This window comes from Myodes glareolus, chromosome 1 (genome assembly GCF_982192425.1).
Source record: "Myodes glareolus chromosome 1, mMyoGla1.1, whole genome shotgun sequence".
In the NCBI taxonomy this organism is placed as follows: Eukaryota; Metazoa; Chordata; class Mammalia; order Rodentia; family Cricetidae; genus Myodes; species Myodes glareolus.
In genome coordinates this window covers 73,290,731-73,316,549 of record NC_142026.1, presented here as the reverse complement: position 1 = coordinate 73,316,549, position 25,819 = coordinate 73,290,731, and the positions used below count along the sequence as shown (strand labels likewise).

The 25,819-nt window shown below is 37.9% G+C and overlaps 1 protein-coding gene across 1 annotated transcript in view; it reads left to right on the top strand.

Moving 5' to 3' along the window:
* The first annotated feature begins 681 nt into the window (after window positions 1-681).
* Window positions 682-25,819, top strand: part of LOC146895962 (leukocyte immunoglobulin-like receptor subfamily B member 3) — a 92,946-nt gene continuing 67,808 nt past the window's right edge. The window contains exons 1-6 of the mRNA XM_087896321.1: window positions 682-715; window positions 857-892; window positions 1,095-1,379; window positions 1,523-1,825; window positions 2,847-2,882; window positions 3,342-3,467. Coding sequence (XP_087752447.1) covers window positions 682-715; window positions 857-892; window positions 1,095-1,379; window positions 1,523-1,825; window positions 2,847-2,882; window positions 3,342-3,467 — 820 coding nt within the window. The remainder of the gene's footprint in view (window positions 716-856; window positions 893-1,094; window positions 1,380-1,522; window positions 1,826-2,846; window positions 2,883-3,341; window positions 3,468-25,819) is intronic.

Sequence of the window (25,819 nt, the reverse complement as noted above, 5' to 3'; positions counted from 1 at the left end):
CTATGTCCACTGTGCCCCTTATATTTTTCAGGTAATAAAGAGACTAGTGGAGAAGAGTTATTGGTGGTAGTCTAGCTAGAGTTTTCTGAGCCCATCTTGGAGATGCTCCTATAGTCCAAGAATCATTAAATGTAGTGTTATGGGAACATTATCTTGAGTTACATGAGTAAACTGCATACTAAATCCCATAGAGCATCAATGACAGCAAAAAGAAACAATGTTATTAAGTGTGGTATGGTGATCCAATGAATATAATTGTGATTACTAAATGAAAGTATGGGTAAGAGGCTGCTTACATGAGCTAGAAGAATTTTTATATAGCTTATATCACCAAACAAAGCCTACATCTCTTTTTTTCTTATCTCTCCTCTTTAACAAACAGTAATACCAGAATGGGGCAGAGTTCTGTGAAGCACTTCATCATCCACAACACACGTAAATAGGGGTTTTTGTGAAGAATAGAGAAAAAACATTTTTCTAATGTCTTTTCAGAGGTCTGAACACCGGACCAAACTTCTGCAAAATGGAAAAAATAGAAGTTCCCCTTTTTCTGATAGTACTTATGGGGCAAACCCATAAAAGGAAACTTACTATCAGAATGAAAGCAAACTCTCTGATACTTCTTCAAAACATGGTAAGACTTCCCAAGGAGCACAAACAAGAACAATAGCAAGACTCATCATGACCCTGATGCTCAGAATGCTATTGTGTATTGGTAAGATATGAACAAGGACAGTGCACCCTCAAGTTTGTAGGGAAGCCTATACCACAGACAGGTCTGAATCATATGTTAACTTCAGGTGATCCAGCCTGGCTCTCAGATTGGCAAAAGCTCTCAATGGAAATTTTCATCCAGGTCTGAGTGTGGGTCACAAAACTACATTAACGACAGGTGAGTGTCTTCATCCATCCAGTTATTTATTCTTCACTCTGGAGACAAGACATTACTTTTGCACTCCTCTGGGTAAACTCTTCACAATGCAGATGGAGAAAAGTGTGTATGGATACTGCCATGATGTCTGTATGTGCTCTATGCTAAGACCTGGATTCTGAGGGGAGAGTGTACTGGGACTTAATCTTTTATTTCCTTGCAGGAAACCTCCCAAAGCCCATAATTTGGGCAGAGCCACGTTCTGTAATTGTCATACACACACGTGTGACTATTTGGTGTCAGGGTTCCTGGGAGGCTGTGGAGTACCTTCTACATAAAGAGGGAAACAAAGATCCTTGGGACAGACAACTCCCTCTGGAACAGAAGAACAAGGCTAAGTTTAGATTTGAACACATTTTAAAGGGCTTTTCAGGAATATACAAGTGTTACTATAGGAGCCCTGCTGGCTTGTCAGAGCGCAGTGACACACTGGTTCTGACACTAACTGGTGAGTAGAGACTAAGGGGTCCTAGCACAGGCTCTCCCCTTAGAATGAGTTCTTCTCTCAAGGGGAACTGCCCTCAGAGCCCAAGCCTGCAGGGCAATGTGGGTAGCTTGAGTTCATTTCACACACTTCCCCTTGTATTGTAGGAGCCTATGTTCAAAGAAGCCTGTCTGTCTGGTCCAGCTCTGCTGCGACTTCAGGAGAGTCAATAACCATTCAGTGTAGCTCATCACTGAGATTTGACAGATTCACTTTGATCCAGGACGGAAAATATAACCTCTCATGGACACTGGACTCACAGCAACATGCCAAAATGTCATTCCAGGCCCGTTTTGTTCTGGGCTCTGTGACTGCCAACCAGAATGGGACATTCAGATGTTATGGCTATTTTAAAAATATTCCCCAAATACGGTCAACATCAAGTAATCCCGTTGACATTCTTGTTTCAGGTAAGGATCCTTGACCCATGTTTTCTTAATGCATATGGTCCCTCAAATATCTTCTCTAAGAAAGGCTCTATCTTACAGTAAAACTAAGGAGACCCTAAGGAAAGATACTCTTCAGTCCAAAGGCTTTCACCTTTCATAGTGGAAAAACCAACAGCACCCCCTGATGCAAATATTGTCCTCTATGACTCATTGTAATTTACTTAATTGTAATTTAGGCAGTAGGATTTAAGTGGGACACATATTTGATAAGTGATAAGATATTGCCTTTGTATTAGGTATGTTTCTATTTCAGTGATTAAATACCATGTTCTAAATTAGCTTGTAAAGGAATCAGTTTATTCCATCTATTAGCTTATAGTGCAACATGAAGAGAAATAGAATTAGGCACTCATGGCTAGAATTGAAGCAAAGGCCATAGAGGACTTACTCCCCAGTGTCTTGTTCAGCACATTTTCTTGTACCCTTAAGTTCCAACAGCCCACTGTTAGAACCATTCACAATGGGCTGGTCCCTTCCACATCAATTATCAATCAATCAGGATAATTTACCCACAGACTTGCCACAGACCAATATAATGGAGGCATTTCCTCAATTGAAATTGACTCTTTTAGATAAGTCTAGCTTGTATAAATTTAGCAAAGCCTAGTGAGAGTAGTCTCCTATGGGAATTTCAGTCTTTCATTCTCCTCTTTTCTTTATTTCCTGAAAACTCTGAATCCAGTCTCATGGCAACTGCTGTTTGTGAAAAGTTTGTGGTACAAAGGGTGTACAGAATTAATCAAGCAATTCTGAGTCCCTCAGAGTTTGAGTTAGCCCATTGCTTTCAACAATAAAGTTTTAATGCCTCAGTGGTACTGAACTGTGTTCTTTTAGACAGTCAAGAACCGAAAGTTTCAAAAACTGGTGTGACAGGGTATGAAGCAATTGGAAGTATGTAAGATCCAGATTGAAGTAGAAAAAAGACAGGTTATATCCAAGGCCTGGGATCTCAAATATCCATCTGTCCAATCATTTCTGACAGAACCCAAGGACCAGTTCCTCACCCCCACTGAGAATGGCAAGTGAGAACTCTCCTGGGAGTTGGGTACTGCAAACCTTGAAATCAATATGTGTTTGTTAAGCCTCCTCTGACATTGAGAAATTGGGGCAATTGGATTTCTCCACACTTACAAGCAGCAGGAAAAGTTCATGCAGGATCTGTCAGATGAAATGACATTAGAATAATGTACATTTACAGAACAATTAGAATTATTGAAACTTTGAGGGGCTCAGAGGAATGTGTCAACTCTATCAAACATGTTATATACTCTCTGAATTTAATTGATTATCTATGGAAACTCAGATCACTGGAACATGAAAAGAGCAAGAATATATAAAATTTGTGTGAAAAACAAAATTCTAGATTAAGAGATAGGCACAAAGGGTTGGTCTGTCAAACATATTAGGAACTGTGTGTACAACCACTTATTGTGAGAAGACTTTGATATAACTTAACTTCCTTGACCTCTTTATGTAGAACTTCCAGCCTTGCAGAACCAACATCACATAGTTGAAAATCTTATCCGGATGTTTGTGGCTGCCTTGGTTCTATTGACTCTAGTGATTCTGCTGTTAGAGGCTTGGTACCACAAGAAAATGGAAAAAATATTCAATTAAGGGATAAACAAGAAAAACCACTGCACTCCACACTTGAGAAGACTGTGGGGAATAACTCCATTCACTTTTGTAATGAAAATTGTATGTACTCGGAGATAGTCCATATACAAAGTATGTTATAGGTACATGAAATTCTGGGTTTTATGTCAAGAGCACTTTGTCTGCTCAGCTGTGTTCCTTTCCCCACACCTTGCTGTGGATACCTGCTCACTTAGTTCTCCTCTTCTTACCTGCTTGTGTCATGTATGCCATGGGCCCTTGATTCTCTCACTTTCAAATAACATTTCCTTTACCGTGTCAGAGTTAATATTGTTCATCATGGGTTTTTAGCTTTACCACTAACAGAGGGAAGACAGGCTGAAAACAAACAAAAATCAGGAAAGAAAGATTCCAGAGTAAATTTAGTGGGATAAATATAATGCCCCCAAATTCTCTGTGGAGCTTTCAGTACCTTCTGTAATAATTACTAGATTGATCTGGGGGCTCTTTTTGAAAATTTCACATTTTCTTTCAATGTGTTGTCAACACTGTGAAATAAAGTGAAATATTGTTACAATGATTTGAGTGATTTCATAACTTTGAAATGTGGCATGTTTAAATGTTTGTTATTTAAAACATTTACAAATTAAAACAAAAACCTGACATGCTGACATAGCCAGACCTGAAATCTCTTCAACTCCATGACCTTCAGAGAAGTTAGAACAGCTATTCCAAACCTGTGCTTCACACTGAATTTTATGCTTCCAACAATATCATTTTATTTAAGACATATCACTTTTGACATTTGATCATCACTGCTGGATTCCATTGCAGACAATGATGTGATTCTAAATTAAAGTCACATGTGTGGGGTGCAGGAGTGATGCAGAAATGATGCCTTCTTTGTCATCAGAAATTTCACATTTCATTAATGTTTAATAAAAATGCACTTGCTTTATATGTGACCTTAATCTAACTTGATGACATCATTAATTGCAAATATTAACCTTTCCTCCAAATGTGAAATCCGGGCTTCTCATTAAATAGATGTTGTCAGTTCTTTGAGAATCTAATACAATATGTTTTGATCATAGTCAAATATACTCTCCAGCTTTTCCACAATTGACCTTATGGAAAATAATTCAGAACTTCTGAGCACATTATAAATTTGTCTTAAATGACAATTTTCTTTCTTTATTAGATACTGTTTATTGTCTACTTTGACAAATTATCTCCATTTTCCAAAATGCTCACACTATATGTACTTTACTTGTCTGATTGTGTTAGCTACAACTTCAAGTGCTGGACTGAACACAATGGAGAGAAGGGGCACACTGAACCTTTCTCAACTTCATGGAATGTTTCTGATACCATCTACTAAATATAATGTTACTTCATCATCTTCATTATCATCTTCTTTAAAAGATGGTGCTCTAAATTCCATATTTTCTTAGCTTCTGAGGAATGGTTATTTTATAATGAAAAATATTGCTTCTGCTGTGATCTCTGCATTTGTTCTTTTCTGTGATTTCATTGTGAGGAATGCCTGCTGTATTTTTAAATGGTAAACAGATGTTATAAAATAATTTCAGATATTCATTGTGTATAATTCTTTTACACATCCCTGGATAATCTTTTATAACCCATTTCACACATATCATTAATCTTTAATAGTACATAATATCAAAATACATAGTGTACAATGTTTTTCCTCTGCACAAATTGTTGGGTGGACAAAGTACACAGTTTCAGGAGGGAACCTGTGATACCACCTCCACTTATGTAATCTGTTGCTAGTGAGATATCATCATGAAGTACACAAACCTACAGTGTTGCTCATTCTTGATTTGGGGGATTTTTTTGAGACAGCGTTTCTCTGTAGCTTTGGAGCCTGTCCTGGAACTAGCTCTTGTAGCTGCCTCCACCCAAGTGCTGGGATTAAAGGCACGCGCCACCACCACCCAGCTAACATTATTGAAATTTTATGGTTTGACTATTTCACACCTTTATATGATGCATTTAGTTATTGTTATACAAACTCCTTTTCTGCATTCCACTCCTGCATCAATAGAAACAAATATTTTAGAAAGTCATGGCCTTCTTTGTGTGAGGTCCACTGAGTTTAGTAAGAACAATCTGCCTGAGCACAGGAACAAGGTTATTTGACGGAACAAGAAAATCACATTTGGTGCTGTAACACTGAAGAAAAGGACAGACTCTCTTAAAAAAAAAAAAGATTGCTAATTGCCAATAGCCCCACTAGAGGTGTTCACCTTCCATCAATTATTTTTATTTCCCTTTCTTTGAGATATAGGCATTCATTTCATTTTTTGAAAATGTGTTTAAGGTGTTTAGCTGAGGCATCTTAACTGAAGCAAACAGTGCATGTGTGGCGGAGGAAGTGTAGTTTTATATAGAAGATTAGAAATTTCATTTATTAATTTAAAGGAAACAATTTGCATAATTTTCCCAATTTTAGATGTTCACAGCGGGTTTTTTTTGTAAAAAGCAAAACAGTGTTTTATTTTGTTTGCTTTGTAAATACACCTGATTCTAAAGTGGCTTAGTCTTTTAAGGCTTTTAGTCAAAGTATAAATATGTCATTACTCCATTCCAGCTTCTCTAAATATACTTCCAGCGTCCATGATCCTTACCACTCACTCACCAATTCAGGGCCTCCTCTTTGCTATTCAAGTTGTTATATATAAGTATAAACCAATAAATTATATAAAAACAACCTTCTGTATCTACTCTTTGTTTTCTATGTGTGTAACATTCTAGGAATAACTTTTTGTTGTTTTGCACTTTTGTTTTCTTTGATGTAATAAATTCCTTGGTATTTTTGCTTTAAGTGGAATGTCCATTAATATAAACTTTATTAATTATAGTGATACTTTTTTGTATTTTAATAAATAAAGCTTGCCTGAAGTTCAGAGAGTAAAACAGTTGCAATGATCAGCCTTATGAACAATGAAGTGGTGACACACACCTTTAATCCCAGTAGCCTCAATAGGCTGCCATGGAACTCGGGTGGAGTGGTGCATGAGTTTAATTCAGCACTAGAAAGGAATATAAAATGGGAGAAGATGGCTCTCACTCACAGTCTCATTCTGAGGTTTTCTAGAGGCTGGATCGACATTTTAGTACTGAGGTCAAGGTAAGAGCCAGTGGCTAGCTGCTTTGCTTTTCTGGCCTTCATGTTGAACCCCAATTTCTATCTCTAAGGTTTTACTAATTATGCCTCAATTAATTAATAAGCTTTGACATTTGAAAGATTTACTCATTGGTCAAAGAGAAAGTGAAATTGTTCATTCTAAGAGAATAAGTGCCTTTGCCTTGGATGGCTGTAAAACAATACAGTGATCAGTTGTATATTAGTCAGGGTTCCCTAGACTCATTTTGCCCCTCTATATTCGTCTGACTATGCTTCCAATATTAATTATTCCTACTACTCTGTCCCCAATTCAGGACCTCATCTTAAAAATGATGTTTGTTACATAAACATATAAACAAATATATTACATAAATATAACCTTCTGAGTTCATTCATTGTTGTCTATATTGATAAGTATTTATGACTTATAACATGGTGTTTTTGCCCTTTTGGTGTTTTATTTGCTGATTTAATTTTATTGTTATGTTTATTTTGAGTGGCATACACATGAACATAAACATTATTTGTTAAGCTTTGATATTCGCAATGCTTATTCATAGGCCAAAGAGAAAATAAAACTGGTCATTCTAGGAGACTAAAGGCTTTTGTCTGTTCTCACAGTCAGAAAAATTCTTGCTTCTATCATGTATTAATAACTGTTTTCTAGAGTAACAGGATATATATGGTGATATAATTGAATAGCTTACCATGGTCCAATACATCCAATGATGGTTGTTCATAAATGAAAGTTCTGAGAATCCAGTAGATGTTAATTCAACAATGCTGACTGTCACAGTTGTTCTTTAGTATAAGCCAGAATCCCAAAGAATTAGGATCTAACAACAGTGAAGGACAGTACTTCCTAAGGAGATCAATAGTAGGCAGACAAAGAGAAAGCAAGCTTACTTCTTCCATGTCCTTATCATAAGCTGCCATTAGAAGGTGTAGTCCAGATTAAATATGAATATTCCTACCTCAAAAGATATGGATTGAAGGCTCACTTCTCATCTCAAAAATCCAAAGTAGAAGTGGGTCTTCCCTCTTCAAATAATTTATTTAAGAAAATATCTTACACAGCTGTGCCCACCTGTTTGGATTTTGGCAATGTCCAGAAGTAGTTAAATTGACTGCAGAGAATAGTCATTGAGATTGTATGTTCTGATAACAAACCAGATCCAGTTGACTCCACAATCAATCATTCCCTCAACAATATTGCAGCGTAAGAGGATGTGTTTGATTTCTACTTTATCACTGAATCCATTTCTCTATTAAGGGCTCTAATTCTATCTCAATCTAGGAATAAAGTGGTCTTGGGATACTAAGTGTCATCACAGGGAGACAGAGAGGTAAGGCAGTTCAAATGGTGGGAATGATGGTGAAAACAAAATGGGATGGTTAATCTAGAACATAAAGAAAAGCTGATCAGTGTTGAAACAATCCTTTTCCAACTCTAACGTGTCCTCCTAAAGGTAGCACCTCCTCCAAAGAATTAAAATATCTCATATGGAAGTCACCTTGGAACTGTTCCATGGAGAGTATTCATGGGTACAAGTGATAGTTAAAACAGTAATAAAGTCAAGTCTATTACATTATTAATGTATCAGTCCACCTCAGCTACAAGTTTGTAGTGATTTTTTGTTTGTGTTTTAACAAAAAAAAGTTTGCCTGAAGCTCACAGTGCAGAGCTAAGTCGCTAAAGGCCAAGTGGTGGTTGCTCACACCTTTAATCCTAGTACCTGGGAGTCCCCTGTCTTTAATCTCAGCACTATGAAGGTAGAGACAGGAAGGGAAATGGCTGAACAGAGAAATATAACGAGGCAGGAAGCAAGAACTCTCTGAGTCTAATGTTTGGTGGAGACAGACAAAATCTGGAGATAAAGTCTGATGACAGGATCACCCCTTCAGTCTGAGCATTGGTAGAGGTAAAAGAACTCTCTAGTGGCTGGCTGTTTTTCGTCTCTGATCTATAATATTAACCCCTATATCTTACTCTTGATCTTTTATTATTAAGACAATTAGAATGCTGGCTTTTCCCCTCCCAGTAAATACCTTATTGTTATTTGTTAGGTGTGATTGTGTGGCATTTGTTAGGTGTGATTGTGTGACATTTCCTGGCTTCCATTGACAGACTTCATTGTCCGGCAGAGATGTAGCACTTGAACTGGGAAACCTTACCCCTGTTGGAGTAAAGCTGAAACTCTGTCATTGGTGAAGTGTATTTCATCTCAGAACTTTAATACTTGCAAGGCCCTTGTAGTTTTCTGGATCATGAAGTTAATTCTCAGAAAATCATTTAGGGACCGTGTTATTTGCATTTAGGGATCTTGTAGAACTATTGCATGTGGTTTTAAGACATCATGTTTGGAAGTTAAAAAGTTTGATTAAATTTACTGCATGATTGCTGTGTCATAGTAAAACATCCATTTCTTTATAAGTTACTTTAGCCTGCTCTTGGATATATCATATGGGTCTCCTGTTAATTAAATATAAGGCACACTACAAGAAGGCTTCTAAGAGAAAACTGGAAGCTTTCACAACTGCTAACTAAACAAAGGTCAAAGAAGACAGTGTAGAAAATGAACTCAACCACCAATGGTAACAAGGGGCTTAAACCTTTCTCTTTTACAGATGGTGGAATTTACAGGTATCATATAAATCAGAATTTACCTGATTTTCTTATTGCAGAAGCTTTCTTTTTTCATAGAATTCTGGAGTCTCTGTACAGTTCATTACACAGAGTGACACAGAGAGTAGAAACTTCCATGGCTGCCTTCTTGAAGGAATCCTCACCTGTAATGTAAGAATTATGTAAATCTTATTGTGAGTCATAAAATCCAACATTTTATATGTCTATCTTAACTTCCTCATGCAAATATCAAAAATATTACTAATAAAGATTTACAAAACCAACAACGATAGCAATGACATGCAATGACAATATTCTTGATGATTCTTCATACAACCTAGAACAAGCAGGACACACATACATTTATGTTTGGCATCCCAACAGCAATGTGAGGCCATAATATTTCCACATTACACTGAGGTAACAGAAATTAAGGATGTTTAATTACTTTCCAATGGCATTATAACCAATAAGTCTTGGAATATCTCAGTCCAGAAGACTGAATCCAACTGTTTTACAGAATGCTCACCACCATATTGAGACTACACTACTCTTACTTTCATACAGGAGAAATAAATCTATAACTTAGCACTGTCAATAAAGATGAGATAATTTTCAAATGTGTATAATGTAACTTGATCAGAGACTTTTAAAATTTGTAAATATTATATTTCCCCCCGCATACACAGGCAGATAGATACTCCATACGTGTCTGAACATTTCACAGTGTCTTATGTTTCATACATTTGGACAGTTGTGAAACTCTGTGTTGAACACCATCAACTGAGAGATGAACTAATCAATGAGTATAATGATAAGTTATTGGATGTTGGTTTACTACTGTGATTATTTAGCAAAATTGCATCAACCTGTTTACCTCTAGGTAACATGACATGTCTAACTACAGGAACTTAGTCCGAATACCAATGCTAGAAGTCGTGGATTTAATTGTTGAATGAGACTTCTTGCCAATCAGAAAGGTTTTGGTTACCCCCACATTTATTTCATACTGAACCAGTTGGTTTGTCTTTCCTGGCTAGTCATTGGTTTATTCCACAGGGTCCAGAGATGGCTGGGACAGGTGAATCTTTTTCTCCTGTATAATAATGGTCCTACAGCCTTTTAATATGGTGAAAGTTAGCCAGTAGAGATGAAGTTTCCAAATAAGGTGTGCTCAATTTCTCTATGTTTTATGATTCAAGTATGTGGAATCTTGAAAGAAAGGACCTTATTGCTAAATTCTAGAGATAAAGAAAGAACAATGGCAGTGCCTCAAATGTTGAGAGGTCAATGGAGCCAAGGATGGAAACAATTTCTGAGCTGGTGACCACAAAATATCATATATGCACTGGCATATCTGGTCCTCATGACCATATATGTTAAAAATTTCCAGGTAACAAGACTGAAATAGAAAAATAATAGTCACTGAGGTAATGCAGTCTCCTCAAAGCAAATGCAACATGTTATCACTTACTTTAGAACACTAGCTCTGAGGATTTAGATTTGCATGTCTAACCTCACTGTCTAACAACTATGAAAACGGAAATACATTTCTGACACTGGACATCTTGCTTGGTATTCTGTGGTGTCTACTATGAGAATTGTGACCCACTCTAAGGTAACTCCAACTAAATGCTCAATATCTATGTATATATTTTAAAGGAAGCCTACATTAGTAACTTTTCATGTGATCATTTTGAAATGCTTTTAGCAGTAGTTATACCTCTATATATTCCATTCTCTACTCTATTCTCTAGTTCATCCTGCTATTAACCTGTTCTGTACCTTAATTCTTCTGTTTTCCATTACAGTAGATTGTTGTACCCACAATACTTTTCTGTTTTCTTCCTGTGGCCATTGACCAATTTCCTGAAATCTATGGGTATTCCTAATGAAACTTACCTATCTGATCTTTCGAGGATATTATCTGACAATTAGTGAAAACACATGGTGTTTCTTTTTCCTTGGACAAGGTAGACTTGCTCAGAATGAGTGTTTTCATCTTTCATCTATTTATCTGTGAGGTATGTCTTATTCTTCACTCTTCTATAATGTAATTCAATGTGATAGAAGCTGGTGATTTGGTGTCAGTACTGAGAAACATTTTCTAAGAATGTAGTCCTTTCATAATTTCTCATGTTTATTAAGGGGAAACCTCCTTCAACCATGGTCTTTGAGAGGCTGAACCAGGTTGGGCATAGTCTTGGGTACCAAAAGTGTGTGCTTGCCCACTTTCTCTCTCAACTGATACCCTTTCATACAAAAGACTGTGACTTGTGAGTTTCCCCTAAATAAAGAATCCTTCTATTATACGTAATTGTGAGCTACTGTGGGATTATTTTATTTGTGTTCAACTTCATCTCACCACTCAACATGGGAATGAGTCCACGATTACCAGGATTGGCCTTAAAGGTTCATTCCAATCCCCTGTCATGCTCCCTCGTTCTGCAACCAATGTACATTTTTTTGTCCATGACCCACATGCTACTTTCTCTCCAGTCAGTGACTAGGACCCCAAATTTTCCTGCCACAGCATGCTGTTTTTTCCCCCACTGGATCCCCATTGCATCACATCCAACTGCCGACAACAGCTTTGGGTTCATTGATATTCTGGTCACAAAAAAGCCTCTCTTCTTATACAGAATGGATTTAATTTCTCTTGATATTTGCTCTTAATTTGCCAAGCAAAGCATATTTGTCAGTATACAAGCAGACACCAGCACATAGAACCAAAGCAGGACTTACAAGAATTTACTGAAATTTTCTAATGTGGGTAAGTATACAATGAATTTGAACTTATAAGATTTCAGACAATATTACCATTTAGCAATTGAATAACCATCTTGCTTACACTATGGATGGAATTCTACAAGGTTTATGTGAATATTTCTTATACATTTTTTATTTGATTATGCGAATTGTTTTTCATATTATATCCTTAAGAAAATGGTTTGATAACATAGCCAAGAATGAGGAACTTTTTAGAAATGATATAGTCTTTACAGACTAATAATGAACACCAAGATGAAAAAATTAATACCACTGAAAATGATAACATTAATTTGACAGACAAAATTCAATCCATGTTAAAGAATGCTGAGAAATAATCTGAGATAATTCATACTGTTGAATTTAACAATAAAAATCTGTTAAAAAAAGGTATGATAGGTTAATGGATAGGGTATCTGTCCAGGAAAGCAATATATATGCCATCCAAATAATGTTCAAGGATGAGATATTATCTTTACTGGACAAATTTCATTCCAGAATCTTGGCATCTGAATTAGCCTATTCAACAGGCAGATGTTCAATTCATAGGAATTGAAACCCTATCTGAAGTGAAAAAAAGCATGAGATGGGTTGAATGCATAGGGTCAGAAGGACAGAAAAGAAGACTGCGGCCATACATGGCTAATATTGTAGTGTATTTATAAGATTGTGATCTGCTGCAGCAATGGAATACCCATATTGACATCCCTACAGTCCCTAAAACTCATGTTTCTGAGAAGGATATTATAAGGTACTATGAACAAAGGTTGCCAGTCATTCATGCCATGCAAGAACACAAAGCACCTAGCAACTTTTAGAGGTACCAACAGCCAATATTTAAAATGGTTAACTGAGAAACCAGTATGGGTGAAATAATGGTTTTAACAGAAGACAAACTACAGGTTTTAGAACAGCTGGTACAGGAGCAACTAAATGATCACCATATTGAAGAATCAACCAGACCTGGGAATTCCTGTATTTTTTTCCAGAAATTCTCCACGTTATTTTTTTTAATATTTTTTATTAATTTATTAAAATTTCCACTTCCGCCCCTCCTCCCAATACCCTCCCACTCCCCCCACTCCCTCTCATCCTCCCTCTCCAGTCATGAGTAGGCAGTCAGGGTTTCATGCAATGTGGGAAGTTCAAGTTCCTCCCCCCTTCCTCCAGGTCTAGGAAGGTGAGCATCCAAACAGACTAGGATCCCAAAAAGCCAGTACATGCAGAGGAAACAAGTCCCAGTGCCATAATCAATGGCTTCTCAGACAGTCCCCATGCCAGCCACATTCAGAGAATCTGGTTTGATCACGTGCTCTTTCAGTCGCAGTCCAGCTGGCCTTGGTGAACTCTAATTAGATCAGTCCCCTTGTATCAGTGGGTGAATGCACCGCTCACGGTCCTGATTTCCTTGTTCATGTTCTCTCTCCTTCTGGTCCTCATTTGGACCTTGGGGGCTCAGTCCACAGGTCCAACGTGGGTCCCTGTCTGAATCTCCATCCATCGCCGGATGAAGGAACTCTCTGATCCTGCCTTCCTTGCTCACGTTCTCCCTCCTTCTGCATCTCATTTGGACCTAGGGAGTTAAGTCCAGTGTTCGTTCCAATGTGGGTCTCTGTCTCAATCTCCATCCATCACCAGATGAAGGTTCTAAGGTGATATGCAAAATATTCATCAGTATGGTTATGGGACAGGGCCAGTTCAGGTACCCTCTCCTCGGCTGTCCAGGGAACAATCTGGGGATCTCTCCTTGGACCTGGGAACCCCTCTAGAATCAAGTCTCTTGCAAACCCTAAAATGGCTCCCTTAGTTGAGATATATACTTCCCTGCTCCCAGATCCATCCTTCCTCCCTCCCCCCATCCCAATCCCCCAAGCTTTCCTCAATCCTCACCTACGACCTTCTCTCTAACCATCTCCCCTTTCATCAACCCCCCCGCCCCCGTGCACACAAGGTTGCCTGGCAATCTTGTCTACTTCCAATATCCAGGAGGATAACTATATGATTTTCTTCAGGTTCACCTTCTTATTTAGCTTCTCTAGGATCACGAATGATAGGCTCAAAGACCTTTAATTATGGCTAGAATTCACTTATGAGTGAGTATATACCATATTCCTCTATTTGTGTCTGGGTTACCTCACTCAGTAAAGTGTTTTCTATTCCCATCCATTTGCATGCAAAATTCAAGATGCCATTGTTTTTTACCACTGAGTAAAACTCTAATGTGTATATGTTCCACACCTTCTTTAACCATTCTTCTATTGAGGGGCACCAAGGTTGTTTCCAGGTTCTGGCTATTACAAATAGTGCTGCTATGAACATAGTTGAACAAATGCTTTTGTGTTATGATAGGGCATCTCTTGGGTATATTCCCAAGAGTGGAATTGTTGGGTCCTGGGGGAGGTTTACTCCCAGTTTCCTGAGAAACCTCCACACGGATTTCCACCGTGACTGCACAAGTTTGCATTTTCACCAACAATGGATGAGTGTTCCCCTCACTCCACATCCTCTCGAGCACAGGCTATCATTGGTGTTTTTGAGTTTAGCTATTCTGACAAATGAAAAATGGTATCTCAAAGCTGTTTTGATTTGCATTTCCCTGATTGCTAAGGAGGTTGAGCATGACCTTAAGTGTCTTTTGGCCATTCGAAGTTCTTCTGTTGAGAATTCTCTGTTCAGATCAGCATGCCATTTTTAATTGGGTTAATTAGAGTTTTAGTGTTTAGTTTCTTGAGTTCTTTGTATATTTTGGAGATCACACCTTTGTCAGATGAGGGGTTGGTGAAGATCTTCTCCCAGTCGGAAGGTAGCCTTTTTGTCTTACTCACAGTGTCCTTTGCTTTACAGAAGCTTCTCAGTGTCAGGAGGTCCCATTTATTCATTGATTCTCTTATTTTCTGTGCTACTGGGGTTCTACCTAAGAAGTGGTCTCCTGTGCCTATGTCTTGTAGACTACTTCCCACTTTCTCTTCTGTCTGGTTCAGACTGGTCAGATTAATGTTGAGGTCTTTAATCCATTTGGACTTCAGTTTTGTGCTTGGTGATAGATATGGATTTACTTTCATTCTTCTACAGGTTGACATCCAGTTATGCCAGCACCATTTGTTAAAGATGCTATCCTTATTCCATTGTATACCTTTAGCTCCCTAGTCAAAAATCAGATGTTCATAGGTTTGTCGGTTAATAACCCTGTCATCTGTTCGATTCCATAGGTAGATGTCTCTGTTCTTATGTGAATACCAAGCTGTTTTAAATACTGTAGCTCTGTAACAGAGTTTGAAGTCAGGGATTGTTATACCTCCAGAAGTTCCTTTATTATAGAAGATTGTTCTGGCTATCCTGGGCTTTTTGTTTTTTCATATAAAGTTGATTATTGTTCTATCATGGTCTGTGAAGAATTTTAATGGGGATTTCATTGAATCTAAAGATTGCTTTTGGCAGAATTGCCATTTTTACTATGTTGATTTCCCAATCCAAGAGCAAGGGAGATCTTTCCATTTTCTGGTATCCTCTTCAATTTCTTTCTTCAAAGGCTTAAAGTTCTTGTCAAATGGGTCTTTCACTTCCTTGGTTAGAGTTATCCCAAGATATTTTATGCTATTTGTGGCTATCGTGAAAGGTGAAGTTTCTCTGATTTCCCTCTCTGCTTCTTTATCCTTTGTGTATAGGAGGGCAACCGATTTTTTGGAGTTGATCTTGTACCCTGCCACATTACTAAAGTTGCTTATCAGCTGTAGGAGATCTTTGGTAGAGTGTTTGGCATCGCTTATGTACACTATCATATCATCTGCAAATAACGAAAGTTTAACTTCATCCTTTCCAATTCGAATCCCCTTGATCCCCTTATGTTGTCTTACTGCTACTGCTAGAACTTCAAGCACTATATTGAAGAGGTATGGGGAGAGTGTACAGCCTTGTCATGTTCCTGACTTTAGTGGGATGGCTTTGAGTTTCTCTCCATTTAGTTTAATGTTAGCTGCCAGCTTGTTGTAAATAGCTTTTATTATATTGAGGTATGATCCTTGTATCCCCAATCTCTTCAACACCTTCATCATAAAGGGGTGTTGAATTTTGTCAAATGGTTTTTCAGAATCTTATGAAATGATCATATGATTTTTTTTCTTTCAGTTTATTTATACAATGGATTACACTGAGATTTGCTTATGTTGAACCAGCTCTGCATGTCTGGGATGAAGCCTCCTTGATCATAATGAATAATTTTTCTAATGTGTTCTTGGATTCGGTTTTCCAGAATTTTATTGAGAATTTTTGCTTCGATGTTCATGAGTGAAAGTGGCCTGTATTTCTCTTTATTGTTTGTGTCTTTATGTGGTTTTGGTATCAGGGTAACTGTAGCTTCATAAAAAGAATTTGGCAATGACTCTTCTGTTTCTATATTGTGAAATACATTAGGAGTATAGGTATTAGCTCTTCTTGGAAATTCTGGTAGAATTCCGCATTGAAACCATCTGGTCCTGTGCTTTCATGGTAGCGAGGTTTTTGTTTTGTTTTTTTTTTTAAAGTAATTTTATTAAATTATAAAAGTTTCCATTTCCGCCCCTCTTCCCAACACCCTCCCACTCCCCCCATTCCCTCTCCTCCTCCCTCTTCGTCCTTTAGGGCAGTCAGGGTTTCCTGCCCTGTGGGAAGTTCAAGTTCCTCCCCCCTCCCTCCAGGTCCAGGAAGGTGAGTATCCAAACAGACTGGATCCCCAAAATCCAGTATATGCAGAGGAAACCAGTCCCAGTGTCATAGTCAATGGCTTTTCAGAAGACTTCGGGTAAGCCACATTCAGAGAATCCGGCCAAATTCAGAAAATCTGGTTGGATCACATGCTCGTTCAGTCCCAGTCCAACTGGCCTTGGTGAACTCTCATTAGATCAGTCCCCTTGTATCAGTGGGTGATCGCACCCCTCGTGGTCCTGAGTTTTTTTCATGTTCTTCCTTCTTCTGCCCCTCATTTGGACCATGGGGGGCTCAGTCCGGTGCTCCAATGTGGGTCTCCATCTGTATAGCCATCCATCGTCGGATGAAGGATCTATGGTGATAAGCAAAATCTTCATCAGTATGGTTATAGGCCATGGCCGGTTCAGGCACCTTCTCCTCTGTCTAGAGAACAGTCTGGGGATCTCTCCTTGGACCTGGGATCCCATTTATAATCAAGTCTCCTGTAAATCCTAAAATGATTCCCTTAGTTGAGATATATTCTTCCCTAATCTCATATCCATCCTTCCTCCCTCCCCCCATCCCAGTCCACCTAGCTTTTCCAATTCCTCCACTACTCCCTTCTCTCTAACCCTCTCCCCTTCCAACAACCCTCCCACCCCACCATGTACCCGAGGTTACCTGTGACTCTTGTCTATTTCCAATCTCCAGGCAGATAGCTACATGATTTTCAACAGGTTCACCTTCTTATTTAGCTTCTCTAGGATCACGAATAATAGGCTCAAAGACCTTTAATTATGGTTAGAAACCACATATGAGTGAATACATACCATATTCCTCTTTTTGGGTCTGGCTTACCTCACTCAGTAAGGCGTTTTCTATTTCCATCCATTTGCATGCAAAATTCAAGATGTCATTGTTTTTTACCGCTGAGTAGAACACTAATGTGTATATGTTCCACACCTTTATTAACCATTCTTCTATTGAGGGGCACCTAGGTTGTTTCCAGGTTCTGGCTATTACAAATAGTGCTGCTATGAACATAGTTAAACAAATGCTTTTGTGTTATGATAGGGCATCTCTTGGGTATATTCCCAAGAGTGGAATTGCTGGGTCCTGAGGGAGGTTGACTCCCAGTTTCCTGAGAAACCGCCACACTGATTTCCATAGTGGCTGCACAAGTTTGCATTTTCACCAACAATGGATGAGTGTTCCCCTCATTCCACATCCTCTCCAGCATAGGCTATCATTGGTGTTTTTGAGTTTGGCTATTCTGACAGGTGTCAGATGATATCTCAAAGTTGTTTTGATTTGCATTTCCCTGATCGCTAAGGAGGTTGAGCATGACCTTAAGTGCCTTTTGGCCATTCGGAGTTCATCTGTTGTGAATTCTCTGTTCAGTTCAGTACGCCATTTTTTAATTGGGTTAGTTAGAGTTTTAGTGTTTAGTTTCTTGAGTTCTTTGCATATTTTGGAGATCAGACCTTTGTCTGATGAGGGATTTGTGAAGATCTTCTCCCAGTCGGAAGGTAGCCTTTTGGTCTTACTGACAGTGTCCTTTGCTTTACAGAAGCTTCTCAGTTTCAGGAGGTCCCATTTATTCATTGCTTCTCTTATTGTCTGCACTCCTGGGGTTCTGCTTAGGAACTGGTCTCCTGTGCCTATATCTTGTAGACTACTTCTCACTTTCTCTTCTATCAGGTTCAAAGTGGTCAGATTAATGTTGAGGTCTTTAATCCATTTGGACTTGAGTTTTGTGCATGGTGATAGATATGGATCTATTTTCATTCTTCTACAGGTTGACATCCAGTTATGCCAGCACCATTTGTTAAAGATGCTTTCCTTCTTCCATTGTATGCCTTTAGCTCCCTTGTCAAATATCAGGTGTTCATATGTTTGTGGGTTAATATCCGGGTCTTCTATTTGATTCCATAGGTCGACTTCTCTGTTGTTATGCCAGTACCAAGCTGTTTTCAATACTGTTGCTCTGTAATAGTGTTTGAAGTCAGGGATGGTAATGCCTCCAGAAGTACCTTTATTGTATAAGATTGTTTTGGCTATCCTGAGTTTTTTGTTTTTCCATATAAACTTGATTATTGTTCTCTCAAGGTCTGTGAAGAAGTTTGATGGAATTTTGATGGGAATTGCGCTGAATCTATAGATTGCTTTTGGTAGAATTGCCATTTTTACTATGTTGATTCTCCCAATCCAAGAACAGGGGAGATCTTTCCATTTTCTGGTATCCTCTTCAATTTCTTTCTTCAAGGACTTAAAGTTCTTGTCAAATATGTCTTTCACTTCCTTGGTTAGAGTTACCCCAAGATATTTTATGCTATTTGTGGCTATCATGAAAGGTGATGTTTCTCTGATTTCCCTCTCTGATTCTTTATCCTTTGTGTATAGGAGGGCAACCGATTTTTTGGAGTTGATCTTGTATCCTGCCACATTACTAAAGGTGTTTTTCAGCTGTAGGCATTCTTTGGTAGAGTTTTTGGGGTCGCTTATGTACACTATCATATCATCTGCAAATAACGAAAGTTTAACTTCATCCTTTCCAATTCGAATCCCCTTGATCCCCTTATGTTGTCTTATTGCTATTGCTAGGACTTCAAGCACTAAATTGAAGAGGTATGGAGAGAGTGGACAGCCTTGTCGTGTTCCTGATTTTAGTGGAATGGCTTTGAATTTCTCTCTGTTCAATTTGATGTTAGCTGTCAGCTTACTATATATTGCTTTTATTATATTTAGGTATGATCCTCATATACCCAATCTCTCCAACACCTTTATCATAAAGGGGTGTTGAATTTTGTCAAATGCTTTTTCAGCATCCAATGAAATGATCATATGGTTTTTTTTCTTTCAATTTATTTATATGATGGATTACATTGATAGATTTGCGTATGTTGAACCAGCCCTGCATCTCTGGGATGAAGCCCACTTGATCATAATGGATAATTTTTCTAATGTATTCCTGGATTCGCTTTGCCAGTATTTTATTGAGTATTTTGGCGTCAATGTTCATGAGTGAGATTGGTGTGTAATTCTCTTTCTTGGTTGTGTCTTTGTGTGGTTTTGGTATCAGGGTAACTGTAGCTTCATAAAAAGAGTTTAGCAATGATTCTTCTGTTTCTATATTGTGAAATACATTAAGGAGTATAGGTATTAGCTCTTCCTGGAAGTTCTGGTAGAATTCTGCATTGAAACCATCTGGACCTGGGCTTTTTTTGGTGGGGAGGTTTTTGATAACAGCTTCTAATTCTTCGCGACTAACAGGTTTATTTAGATTGCTCACTTGCTCTTGATTTAACTTTGGTAAATGGTATTTATCTAAAAACCAATCCATTTCTTGAACATTTTCCAACTTTGTGGCATATAAACTCTCGTAGTAAGATCTAATGATTCTCTGAATTTCCTCTGTGTCTGTGGTTATGTCCCCCTTTTCATTTCTGATCTTATTAATTTGCATGTTCTCTCTCTGCCGTTTGATTAGTTTGGCTAGGGGTTTGTCAATCTTGTTGATTTTCTCCAAGAACCAACTTTTTGTTTCGTTGATTTTTTGGATTGTTTTCTGTGTTTCTATTTTGTTGATTTCAGCCCTCAGTTTGATTATTTCCAATCTTCTACTCCTCCTGGGAGAGTCTGCTTCTTTTTTTTCCAGAGCTTTTAGGTGTGCTGTTAGGTCTCCAATATATGCTTTCTCCATTTTCTTTAATTGGGCACTTAGCGCTATGAACTTTCCTCTTAGAACTGCTTTCATTGTGTCCCATAGGTTTGAGTATGTTGTGTCTTTATTTTCATTAAATTCAAGGAAGACTTTAATTTCTTTCTTTATTTCTTCCTTGACCCAAGGATGATTCAGTAGTTGACTGTTCAACTTCCACACATTTGTAGGCTTTCTGGAATTCGAATTATTATTGAGTTCTAACTTTATTCCGTGGTGATCCGATAAGACACAGGTGATTACTAATATTTTTTTGTATCTGTGTAAGTTTGCTTTGTTACCGAGTATGTGGTCAATTTTCGAGAAGGTTCCATGAGCTGCAGAGAAGAAGGTATATTCTTTCCTTTTTGGGTAGAATGTTCTATAGATATCTGTTAAGTTCATTTGATTCATTACCTCTAGCAATTCACTTATTTCTCTGTTGAGTTTCTGTTTGATTGACCTGTCCTTTGGTGATAGAGGTGTGTTGAAGTCTCCTACTATTAGTGTGTGTGGTTTGATGACTGCCTTGAGTTCTAAAAGTTTTTCTTTTACATAAGTGGGTGCTTTTATATTAGGGGCGTAGATATTCAGGATTGAGACTTTCTCCTGATTAATTGTTTCTGTTAAGAGTATGAAATGTCCATCTCCATCTCTTTTGATTGATTTTAGTTTGAAGTCAATTTTGTTAGATATTAGAATGGCCACACCAGCTTGTTTCTTAGGTCCGTTTGCTTGGAAAACCTTTTCCCAACCCTTTACTCTGAGTATTTGTCTATCTCTGTGGTTGAGGTGTGTTTCTTGTAAACAGCAGAATGTTGGATCCTGTTTTCTTATCCAGTCTCTAAGTCTGTGCCTTTTTATAGGTGAGTTGAGTCCATTAATATTAAGTGATATTAATGACCAGTGGTTGTTGATTCCGTTTATTATTTGTGTGTGTGTGTGTGTAGTAGAGTTTGTGTGTTTCTCTTCTTTGAGTTGTGGTTGTGAAGGGTCGCTAGATGTCTGGGTTATTGTAGGCAGTGATGGCAATGTTGGATTCCTTGGGTTGCGATTTTCCTTCTATTACTTTCTGTAGGGATGGATTTGTGGCTATGAATTGTTTAAATTTATTTTTATCCTGGAATATTTTGTTTTCTCCGTTAATAGTGAACGATAGCTTGGCTGGGTATAGTAGTCTGGGTTTGCATCCATGGTCTCTTAGTTTCTGCAGTACCTCTATCCAGGATCTTCTGGCTTTCCTGGTTTCCATAGAGAAGTCTGGTGTAAGCCTGATAGGTTAACCTTTATAAGTCACTTGACCTTTTTCCTTTGAAGCTCTTAATATTCTTTCTTTAATCTGTATGTTTTGTGTTTTGATTATCATATGGCGAGAGGATTTTTTTTTTTGATCAAGTCTATTCAGTGTTCTGTATGCTTCTTGAACCTTCATAGGAATATCATTCTTTAGGATGGGAAAGTTTTCTTCTATAATTTTGTTGAATATATTTTCTGGGCCTTTGATCTGCAATTCTTCTTCTTCAATCCCTATTATTCTTAGATTTGTTTTTTTTATTGTGTCCCAGATTTCTTGAATGTTTTGTGATGAGAATTTGTTGGATTTGCCACTTTTTTTGATCAGAGTGTTTATTTTCTCTATGGCGTTTTCAAAGAATCACAGATTCGTTCTTCTATCTCTTGTATTCTATTGGATATGCTTGATTCTGTAGTCTCTGTTTGTTTACCTAGGTTTTCCATTTTTAGCCGGTTCTTGGTTTTTGTTTTCTTCATTGCCTCCATTTCAGTTTTCTATTCTTTAGCTGTTGCCATTACCTGTTTGATTGTTTTTTCTTGGTTTCCCAGGGTATCGTTTACGGATTTACTCATTTCTTCAAATATTTGTTATACTTCTCATCCATTTCTTTACTCATTTCTTCAAACTTTTTATTATACTTCTCATCCAATTCTTTAAGGGAGTTATTCATATCCTGTTTAGGGGACTCTATTGCTTTCATAATGGCATTTTTTCCCACTTCTTCTGGAATAGGGTGTTCAAGTACTTCTGTTGTAGTGTCACTGGGGTCTGGTGTTTTCATGTTGTTTTTCAAATTGTTGGAGGAATTCTTGCCTTGGCGTCTGCCCATCTCTTCTTTCATATGCTCTCTATTGGATCTTCTGATACCGGGTCAGGTTCCCTTGTTGGTCAGGGACCTCACTAACAGAAGGCCTACCTTTCTTCAGGCAGGCTATTGAAACACATGTACTCCCTTCTGCTGGGTTGTGCTTACAGCCCAGTCCCTGTGTGCAAGGCGGCTGAGCTGGGGGATTTTATGGCCCAAGGTGGAAGGGAGGAATAAAGGAAGGAGTACCTGGGTGAAAACTGGGATGGGATAGCTGGCCAGAGAGCTTAGCAGCGTGGAGCTACCCCTGCTTTGTGATCAGGGAGTCAAGGGGGTCAGGGAATGTCTGAACTCCTCCTTGCCGGGCTTCTGCCTCTGGTCAGGAGCAAACTTACCCCTCTGATGGATGTCCGCTAGAGTGAATTCTCCTGTATTAATTGTTAAAAATAAATCTGGAAAATGGAGAATGGTGACTGATCTAAGAGCTGTCAACAAAGTAATTCGACCTATGGTCCCTTTACAATATGGCAATCTTTTGCCTTCCCTAGTTCATAAAGAATGGCCTCTTACAGTTATTGATTTAAAAGATTGTTCCTTCACTATACCTATACAAGAAAAGGACAGAGAAAGGTTTGCCTTCACAGTGCCTACTTGTAAAAATGCTCAGCTTACAAGGAGATATCAATGAACTAGCTTCACACAGGGAATGTTCAATAGGCCCACCCCATGCCAATACTTTGTAAGTCATCCATTGGAAATAATATGTAAACACTTCCCTAAATCTATAATTTACCATTACATGGATGACATTTTGCTATCTGATTCAAATGCAGATACCTTAGACAAGTGTTAAAGAAGTAAAGAAAGTTTTGCCTAAATGGGGATTACAAATTGCTCCTGAAAAAATACAAAGAGAAGATTCTGTCAATTACCTAGATTATGAAATAGGTTTACAGAAAATTAGGACAAAAAAGGCACAAATTAGGAGAGACTGATTTTGGAATCTTAATGATGACCAAAGATTTTTAGGAGACATTTCTAGTTTATGGTCAGCTGTTGGGATAACACCTGAGTTAATAATTTATTTAAATAAAACCTTAGATGGTGACAAGACTTAAATAATCTCAGGGAATTAACAACTGAAGATGAGAAAGAATTAAATGTAATTGAAGAAAAATTACAGGAAGCACATATGAATAGGGTGGATCCAAATCTTAATTGCATCCTACACATATTGCCTTCCAGAATTTTCCCTGCAGAAATTTAATGCAGAGGGAAGATATCATCGTAGAGTGGATCTTTTTATCACATAAACAAAGTAAAAAAATTAAAAACTTATGTGAGAAAGATCTTTTAATTAATTACAAAAGGAAAATTGAGACTTCATCAACTAGCAGGAAAGACACAACAGAGATTTTTTTTTACCTTCACTACCAATGATATTAAAAAAATTATGGAAAGACAATGAACCATGGCAAGAGCTTATGCTAACATTTTAGGAGAGATTCATAGAAATTATTCCAAGCATAATAGAATTAACCTTATGAAGAGAACTACTTGGGTTCTTCCCTAAATTGTGCATGACAGACCAATAACTGAAGCCCATTCATTTCATACTTAAACCAATAAAGCAGGACAGGCAGATTATAAATCAGAAGATTTAAGTGAGGTAGAACAAAGTCCTTATAATTTGTCCAAAAGAGAGAGTTATATGCTATTTTCATGGTAGTAAGGGATTTTAAAGAACCTATCAATATAGTTACTGATTTGCAATATGCAGAGAGAATTGTCTTGTCTTTTGAAACTGCTGAATTTATGCCAGATGAAACAGATAATTGACTTCATTACTCTCTCAAATTCAAAATATAATCAGGAATAGGCTTTGCTCCGCCTCTATAACACATATCCAATCCCACTCAGGTCTGCCAGGTCCTCTAACCCAAGCTAATTCAGAAATTGATTGGTTATTAATTGGAAATGTGCTGAAGGCCTCAGCATTTCATAAAAAAACTACATTTCAATAGCAAAGGTTTAAAGAATTAGAACACACTGACCCTGCATTGACCCAGGGCCTAGGGAAAGAATATTCTGATCCTGATTTGACCTCAAAGACAAAGACAAGGGCCAAGAAAATCCTACTAATCCCTGAGAATATAATCCCACCAATCACTGACCTTCAATATATAGCCCACAATTTCACAATTCCCTGAGTTTGTTCCAAGTTCATTCTTCATTATACCCCTAATCCCAGTCCATGCCAGTGTAGGAAGTGCTGGTGGATATGTGTTGCTTTTCATTGGTTAACGAATAAAGAAGATGCTTTCAGGCCTATGATACAGTAGAATAGACCTAGTCCATGAAGACTGAACTGAATGCTGGGAGGAAGAAGATGGAGTTAGAAGAAGACATGGAACTGTTGCCAGAGACAGACACACTGGAACCTTGCCAGTAGGCCACAAACCTTGTGTTAAAATATAAAATACTGGAAATGGGTTAATACTAGATGTAAGAGCTAGATAACAATACACTTAAGAAATTGGTCAAGCAGTGATTTTAATAGTATAGTTTCTGTGTGATTATTTCAGGTCTGGGCAGCCAGGAATAAGCTGCCTCCCACAACACCATGCCACTAAGCTCTGACTCCCAAAATACACTATATAAAACCCACCTTCTGCTCGGTTCCTTGGTGCTCTCAGCCAAACGGAGGCAGTCACCTCATGGGATTTTTTCTCCCAATAAATATCTTGTAGTAAATTTATTTGTTTTCTTTTGTGTGTGTCATTCCCTGTCTTCTGAGTTCCAGGATTCTTTTTCCAGCAGAACTGTAGCTCTTGGACTGAGAAACCTTCACCCTGTTGAAGTAGAGTTGTATTAGTGAAGTCTTTCCCCACAAATGTAACACTTGTGGCCAGCCCAATGGACTTTTCAGGATCATGTGGCGAATTATCAGAAAGTCATAAAATAGAATGTGTAATTGTGGTTTTTTGGGGTGGGGGTCTATGAAATTAATTTTATTTATTTATTTTTAAATTTATTTTATTGTGCTATACATTTTTCTCTGCTCTCCTCCCTTCTACTCCCCTCCCCTTCAACTCTCAAATATGGTCCCCATGCTCCCTATTTACTCAGGAGATATTGTCTTTTTCTACTTCCTATGTAGATTAGATCCATGTAAGGCTCTCTTAGGGTCTTGATTGTTATCTAGGTTCTCTGGCATTGTGAATTGTAGGCTGGTTTTCTTTACTTTATGTCTAAAAGCTACTTATGAGTAAGTACATACGATATTTGTCATTCTGGGTCTGAACTCTTCACTCAATGTGATGTTATCTAGATCTATCCATTTGCCTGC